This window comes from Pangasianodon hypophthalmus, chromosome 13, assembly GCF_027358585.1.
Source record: "Pangasianodon hypophthalmus isolate fPanHyp1 chromosome 13, fPanHyp1.pri, whole genome shotgun sequence".
In the NCBI taxonomy this organism is placed as follows: Eukaryota; Metazoa; Chordata; class Actinopteri; order Siluriformes; family Pangasiidae; genus Pangasianodon; species Pangasianodon hypophthalmus.
Genome location: NC_069722.1, coordinates 10,435,052 through 10,442,864, shown reverse-complemented (window position 1 = coordinate 10,442,864; position 7,813 = coordinate 10,435,052). Strand labels below are relative to the sequence as shown.

Here is a 7,813-nt window from a genome sequence, read left to right as displayed (position 1 = left end):
CATTTTGTGTCTTGCATTTCGTTTTTTTTCTTGACACACCAATGAAGACCTGTATTTTGGCTGTTAAATGGAACTAAGTTTTAATGAACAATAATTTGTCAAAATTCACATTATTTAAAACAGTAATTTGCTCTTTTTTATTCCCTATATGAGTGGATTATTAAGTTCTGATTGTTACAGTTATTAAAGTGTTCACTGACTTGGCTTGATTTCATATTTATTTTGTGCTCAATCATCGATTTGTCAATATTGATCTATTATTTCTGTCATGTCTACATATTAGGGATGTAACCTAATATGATTACACAGAAGAGATGCATTCTAAACTAGTACAAATACAGATTTGAATAGTAGGTGCAGTATTTTGGGTTGCCAGAAAGGTTCGCAGAGCATCTAATTGAACTTAGAGGTGTGTGGAAAAGGATGCAACAAAAGTTTTTATTTTCATACTTTGATATTTCATATTCGCTAAGGGTGTGAGTATGAAGCTCATGGGACAAAGGCAACATTTATTTCAGAACATTAAAAAAAAAATTTTTCTATCATCAGTGATTTGCTCCATAAGCCCAAACTAAATACTGCCTTATATAGGTCTAAAATAAAACCATATTTCTACTGTATTTCTGTACAAATTGGCCTGAAACTCACAAACAAAATATGTTAATATATTTTTATTTAATGAGTTGAGTGCTATGGCATGTAGAGACATTTACATATACTCACTGTCCACTTTATTAGGAACACCTGTACACCTGCACATTCATGCAGTTTTATCTAATCAGCCAATCATGTGGCACAATGCAAAAAATCCTGTAGATACAGGTTAAAAGTTTCAGTTAATATTAACATTATACATCAGAATGAAGAAAAAAATGTGATCTATGTAACTTTGAACATGGCATGGATGTTGGTACCACAAGGGTTGGTTTGGGTAGTTCATAAACTGCTGATCTCCTGGGAATTTCACACACAACAGTCTCTAGAGTTTACACAGAACGGTGTGAAAAACAAAAAACACTGAGTGAGCAGCAGTTCTGTGGGTGGAAACGCCTTGTTGAAAGGAGAGGTCAGGGGAAAATGGCCAGATTGGTTCGAGCTGCCAGGAAGGATATAGTAACTCATATAATCACTCTTTATAACTGTGGTGAGCAGAAAAGCATCTCAACATGCCGAAAACTTCGAACCTTGAGGTGGATGGGCTACAACAGCAGAAGAACACTGCTGATCGGGTTCCACTCCGGTCAGCCTAGAAGAAGAATCTGAGGCTATCATGGGCACAGACTCACCAAAACTGGACAGCTGAAGACTGGAAAAAGACCCAGTGATTTTTCTTTTTGTAATTTCAACTGTGCAGTTTGGGTGAGCCTGTGCCCATGATAGTCTCAGATTCTTCTTCTTGGCTGACTGGAGTGGAACCTGATGTGGGCTTCTCCTGTTTACTACATTTTAGGCTTGTCAGTTGTTTGCTGATATTTTTTAGTCCATCATCATGTGATTCTTGTTAAATTGTTAATCATAGGCCTTTAATTATAGTTATGCACTAACCTATGATGTAAAAGGCTGGTATTTGACAGAAATGTCATCAATACCAACACAAAATGGCACAAACGGTAAAATTCTTCTTTGTGTCTAGGTTGGGTCGTAAGTAATGAAAATTAAATCTGAATATTTAAATCTGGCTCATGACATCCTGTTGCTCTTGTAGCCTCTGGCTTGCTCTTTAGGAATCTAAACTCTACATCCAGACTGTTACATCTTCTGTTAAAAGCACTTTACAAATAACATTGAATTATTATTATTATTATTTTTTTTTACAGATTGTTTGATTATATACTGGTTTTGGACCCACTTTGTGTTACGTATTATTAGGCCTATTTAGCATACTTTACAATTTTTTTTATTTCTTGGTCATGAGATTCTTGTTAAATTGTTTAATTATAGGCCTTTAATTATACTTATGTGACACAAAAGACCAGTGTTTGACAGAAACGTCATCAATCTACATCCAAATGTCCCAAACAGTAAAACTATTGTTTTATAAAAATGTAGCAATGGTTTTGTGTCTCTGGTTGGGTCGTAAGTAATGAAAATTAAATGAAACATTAAAACACTGATAATGATTAGTATACGCAATGTGTTGTGAGTGTGTGAGCGCCGACAGCTTGCTGTAGGTTATAGGAGGAGGCCTACACATGGTCCACAGCATTGCCTGAGAAGGTTAAAAATAGTCCAACTTTGACTAGTAGACACATTTTTTCAAAACTATTCGCAAGGTCTATAGGCAGTATCCATTACTGGGGCCCAAAGCCCTGTAAATGGTGAGGGTCGAGAGTATATAAGGTGGCCTGGAAGAGGGTGAAGGGACACACCTCGACTTCCTCTGCTTTTTCACTCGCCTTAGAGAAGCACAAGGTGAGTGAGATGGACAAGAAAATCAAACAGCGTTCAAAGAGTCTTCAGGATACAGAGGGTTTAGGATTTTGTGGTGGTTTTCAGGAAAAAATGTCAATGGACAGCTTTTTCGGGAATACATTCTAGTGATTGAGGAGTTTCTTCATTAGTGCTTGGCTGTCAGAAAAAAATGGACTTTTCTTGTACATGAAATGGATTGGTGATGGGCTCACTAAGGAGAACACTGCCAAGGAAAACCTTCAAGGCCCATGTGCATGCTGTTTTGTAATCTTTGTCATTTTGTGACCTTAGTATTATAAGGTTCTATCTCCCATTTATTCTTAAACCAGATAGACCCTTATAATAGTAAGGCCATGAATTATTAGAGCCCCATCACAAGTGAATATCACTTGACCTCTGACACAGACTTAGCTGCATGTGTAAGATCTAGCCTGCATTACAAAATATTGAACTAAATGACAGATCTGATTTTAAGCCATCTTAAATAGGACCTCTGTGAAGCTGTTGCTCTTTTATAAAATACAAACCTAAAAAAAATTTAATTAGAACTTCTCATTGCACATGCAAGGACAGGAGAGGGCATTCAGTCATTCAATTAGTTGGACAGTAGAAATAAGCTGAGTAAAGAATTAACATATTATAGATAGAAAATTTGTTAGACATCATACCAGGCATTTCATTCATTCTGAGCTGATGCCTAATGTCCCAATAACTTCCTGTCTGTTTTTTCTGCAGCTTGATCAGTAAAAATGGCCTTTGCTGGAGTGCTGGCTGATGCTGATGTGAACGCAGCTATTGCTGCCTGCGAGGGTAAGACTCAGTTTTTGTAGTTTATACTATATATAAAGTATGAAGCAGTTACATTTGAAAAAATGGTTTAAATATTTAAGCATAGAAAAATCCAGTAAGATAATTAAATTAAAACAAAATAAACCTGTGAGAATGCAAATTTTGTGACACGACTGCATGGATAGTATAGATTCATGACAGGCCAAAGTGTCTTTGTGTGTGCATAAGTAGTCTTATAATTGTCCCAATCCACAGCTCCTGACTCCTTCAACTACAAGACCTTCTTCGCCAAGGTTGGTCTGTCCGCCAAGTCTGCCGATGATGTCAAGAAGGCTTTCGGCATCATTGACCAGGACAACAGTGGCTTTATTGAGGAGGATGAGCTGAAGTAAGAACTCTTTCTTGATACCAGTTGATTATTCTTTGTAATTTCCCTAAAGCATTGGCATGTTTCTAAGACTCATGAATGAAATGACTAAGCATCTATAATGTTTTTACAGGCTGTTCCTGCAGAACTTCAAGAGCGGTGCCAGGGCACTGACCGACAAAGAAACCAAGACCTTCCTTGCTGCTGGTGACAGTGATGGTGACGGCAAGATCGGAGCTGAGGGTAATTTGATACACACTAACACACCACTCACGACATAGAAAACTTCAGTAATGTACTAAGGAGTTAATTAATTAGTTGGTAAATGTTTACATAAAGTCATCTGGACTGTGCAGACATTGGCTAGCTTGGGCCTAAGTTATAAATATTTATAGTTAGCAATAAACTTGAAAATATACATTTAGTGTATCTATGAAGGGAATCGTTTTGCAGAATTCACTAATGGTAGTTTTATCTCTATTTTATCTCACAGAGTTCGCTGCTCTTGTAAAGGCTTAAATTTCCATCTGACCAAGACCCTTCTCTGTTCACGGAACCAGAACTCATGCTACTGCTCATCTGACCTAAGATCATATTTTTTATATCTTATTTATGAACTGACTTCTACTTGAAATTGTCCTTAAAGTGTATTGTTAACATTATCTGGACATGTTGGCTTGTGCAAATCTGATGTACTTCTGGGGAAGAGTGAAAAACAAGGAATAAATGTAATTGGTGTAACTTCTTTAAGATCATAGTGGTTTTTTCTGCTCAAATGCAAGACAACTGACCTACTTTGAAAAACTGCAACTTGGTGTTCTGGGCCACTTATCAAAAAGCTTTCAGGGTAGTGGTGCTCTTAAAGAAAAAGCCAGACATGGTACTTTAGTCACAGAGGGAAGGCCCAGTTTTTTTTTGTTTTTTTTTTTGAGTGGGGGGGTGGGGTTGCATTGCAAGGGATTTACAAAGGACAGTTTATGACATGCATCCAGCAGCACTATCCAGTTAGTATTGATGGCTTCCCATATTGGTCAGATGGAATAGTGCTGCCCTCTGCTGTGTAAAACATCAAGCTTGCTATTTCCTTCATTGAAACAAAATCCAAATTAGATTCTCTGATTCTACTTATTTTAATAGCTTTTCCATTTGTGATTTTTGGGACCAAAGTAAAGCAAATCACAGAATGAACTTACTGGAAGAAATTAATATTTTAAAGAATACTTTGAAATTCTATGAGAAAGATAAATAGAAAAACATGGTAATACATTATGGAATGGGAAAGGAAGAACACTCGAAGGATCCATAAATTTTATTAATGTTCAAGTCAGCCTGATTTGACAGTAGTCTCACATGTTACAGTTAGATAACTGGATATGCTAGTATTTAGACAAAGTAATACAGAACATTAATACATATGCTAGCTAAATCATTAGTTAATAAATAATAAGAAAAATAATTAGGCAATTTATAGCAAGTAAAAGATTATTCTTTTTGCAAAATGTGGACTGCTAAAGTGTGTTAAAAAAAAAACTATGACTACCAAAAAAAAAAAAATCTTACTCTCAGGCCTATAGACTATAAGTGTTATTTAGTGTAAACATAAAGCTGCATTGCATACCTTAACACTGTCTTGAAGATAACTTGTAGTAAGGCACTAGTGAGTTTCGTATGGGCGAAATGAGATGAGCCCTATGCGAGCACGCTGTTATCCATACATGCACTTCACACCAGCGCCGTTTCATGCGGCTCAGCAGCGTATATTATTAGCATTGCAGGACATTACTGACTGCTTTTTTCAAACTCACCATTTAAGCGTCTTCCTTGACCAAGATAAATATAGTGCAGTCTGTCTGCTGGACACATTTCAAGTGCACCCCCCTTCTTCCATTGGGTGTCTGTTACATTAGGCCTCATATTTGGACTGTGTGAAAGTATATAAGGTTGAGAGCACCGGGCCGGAGTTCACTGCAGTTTGCTCCAGTCTTTGAGAATCTACAGCTCACCACCAAAAAGACAAAAGAGGTGAGTTTGCATGCAGCGAGGGACAGCAGCAAGAGAGGAAAAAAACAACAACTCTGACACAGGACCTGCAATGCATTTGCAACAGACCCTTATCAAAGCCTATCTGATCATCTATTTTTCTAAAAAAAAAAAATTGCACTGCTTCTAAATCCTTTCCACTGGACTTACCATGGATGTGAAAGAGAATTTCTCTACCTCTACCCTGGTTCGGATCACATCGTCCCCAATCCTGTTGGACATAGCCTACTGGATGGGATCTAACATCCTAATGATGACCATGTGACCTGGATGTGACATGCATTAGCTTTGCACCTGTTGCTTTGTGCTGTCTTGGGTCGACTTGATCGCATCACTGAGCTTGTGACAGAAAATCAGCCTAACTGATAGCGAGTGAATTAAAACAGAAAAGAAAAATTAAACTGGTTGGTGCAACTAATGATTCCTCAAGGCCAAATTGCATATGCATTGCATAAAGAGGGTTAAGAGGACGTGATCATGGCCAGATTCAGGGCAATCACTGATGTCATATGCATATTAGTTTGCATGTTTTTATGATGTCAACCATGATGCTAATGTTAATGGGTTTTTTTCCCCCTCACTTAGCTAAAGATGGCATTCGCTGGTGTCCTCAACGATGCTGATATCGCTGCAGCCCTGGATGCATGCAAAGGTATAGGCTACTTAGCTATACAGCCTAATCACATTAGGCTCAAAAATAAATAAATAAATAACAAATTAATATAAATTAATTAAAATTATAAAATTGTTATTATTATTATTATTATTATTATTATTCCAACTACAGTAAGATGGTTCTTGGCCCCCTACAAATAATAAAATATTGTAATAACTTTGTTTGTTTGTTTGTTTTACACAGCCGATGGCTCCTTTGACCACAAGGCCTTCTTCACTAAGGTCGGTCTGACTGGCAAGTCTGCTGATGACGTCAAGAAGGCTTTCTCCATCATTGATCAGGACAAGAGCGGCTTCATTGAGGAGGATGAACTGAAGTAAAGAGAAATTAGTTCATTAGTTTGCAATGTACTGATAGAAAGCTCTGTTTTAGCTGTAATAATGCATAATAATACCAATAACAAACATAATAATGCTCTCTCCACAGACTGTTCCTGCAGAACTTCAAATCGGATGCGAGGGCACTCACCGACAACGAGACCAAGATTTTCCTCAAGGCTGGAGACACCGACGGTGACGGCAAGATTGGAGTTGATGGTAAATGCTTTATATTATTATTACAGACATCACAATCATTTTAATAACTGCATAATAAATGCATCATTAATCACTTACTTGTTTTCTCCTTTCCCACAGAGTTCGCTAGCCTGGTTAAGGCATAAAATGCTTCTGACCAACAAACACTACTTCTCGCTCTGAAGGAACAACTTTGCCCGAGACCTCCCATGTTCATCTGACTATAAATAATTTTTATACCGATGCTTATGAGAAGTTTCCTCCCATGCAGCACACTGTCCAAAATGATGATTGTGAATGTAGCTCGGCTGTGTATCCTGTCTTAAATATGAATTTTGCTTACTGTAAAATCTGATGCACTTTTACGGGAACGGACGATAAGAAAAGAATAAATATTCTTTTGCAATATCGACTTTCTGTCCATTCTTCTAGTGTGTGTCTTCCCTTATAACACAAAATTTACAACAGAAAGCATGGTATTGAGAGTATAATGTTGATGCCACAATGATTAGCTATAGCTTATTGGTGAATAGAATTAGTCTAGGGAGAGATTATTATCATTTCATTACATCATCATCATCATCACCATCATCTTCACCATCATCGTCATCATCATCATCATCATCTGCCACATACTCATCATCACTGTCGTCACTACGCCTACTGCAATGACCATAACATAGTAGCATTGTAGTAGCATTGTAATGTAGTTTATAGAGAGAACATCATCATCATTGTCAGCAGCAGCATAATTTTATTTATTAATCTCCTTAAACTCATCCTTATCAGCATCAGCATCAGTATCAGTGCCATCCCCTTCATCAGCAATACACTAATTATGATTTTAGTACATTACTATATTGGGAGGTCATTATCATAGTCTTCTCCTTTAGCATCATTATCATCTCTCTCCTCAAACTCACCTAAACTGTTAACACCACCACCACCATCATCATCATCATCATCATCACAATCATCGATACACTAAAAGAAAAATTCTAAATAAACATGATC

At 37.1% G+C, this 7,813-nt stretch overlaps 2 protein-coding genes across 2 annotated transcripts; both read left to right on the top strand.

Moving 5' to 3' along the window:
• The first annotated feature begins 2,328 nt into the window (after positions 1-2,328).
• Positions 2,329-4,318, top strand: LOC113527991 (parvalbumin beta-like). The gene is made up of 5 exons (XM_026916203.3): positions 2,329-2,412; positions 3,148-3,222; positions 3,457-3,589; positions 3,702-3,811; positions 4,062-4,318. Exons 2-5 carry the CDS (start codon positions 3,162-3,164, stop codon positions 4,085-4,087), a joined length of 330 nt encoding a protein of 109 aa, XP_026772004.1. The 5' UTR covers positions 2,329-2,412; positions 3,148-3,161; the 3' UTR covers positions 4,088-4,318.
• Positions 4,319-5,496: 1,178 nt separating this feature from the next.
• pvalb4 (parvalbumin 4) lies at positions 5,497-7,205 on the top strand. Its single transcript, XM_026916202.3, has 5 exons — positions 5,497-5,590; positions 6,194-6,260; positions 6,468-6,600; positions 6,711-6,820; positions 6,920-7,205. Exons 2-5 carry the CDS (start codon positions 6,200-6,202, stop codon positions 6,943-6,945), a joined length of 330 nt encoding a protein of 109 aa, XP_026772003.1. The 5' UTR covers positions 5,497-5,590; positions 6,194-6,199; the 3' UTR covers positions 6,946-7,205.
• Positions 7,206-7,813: the final 608 nt, after the last annotated feature.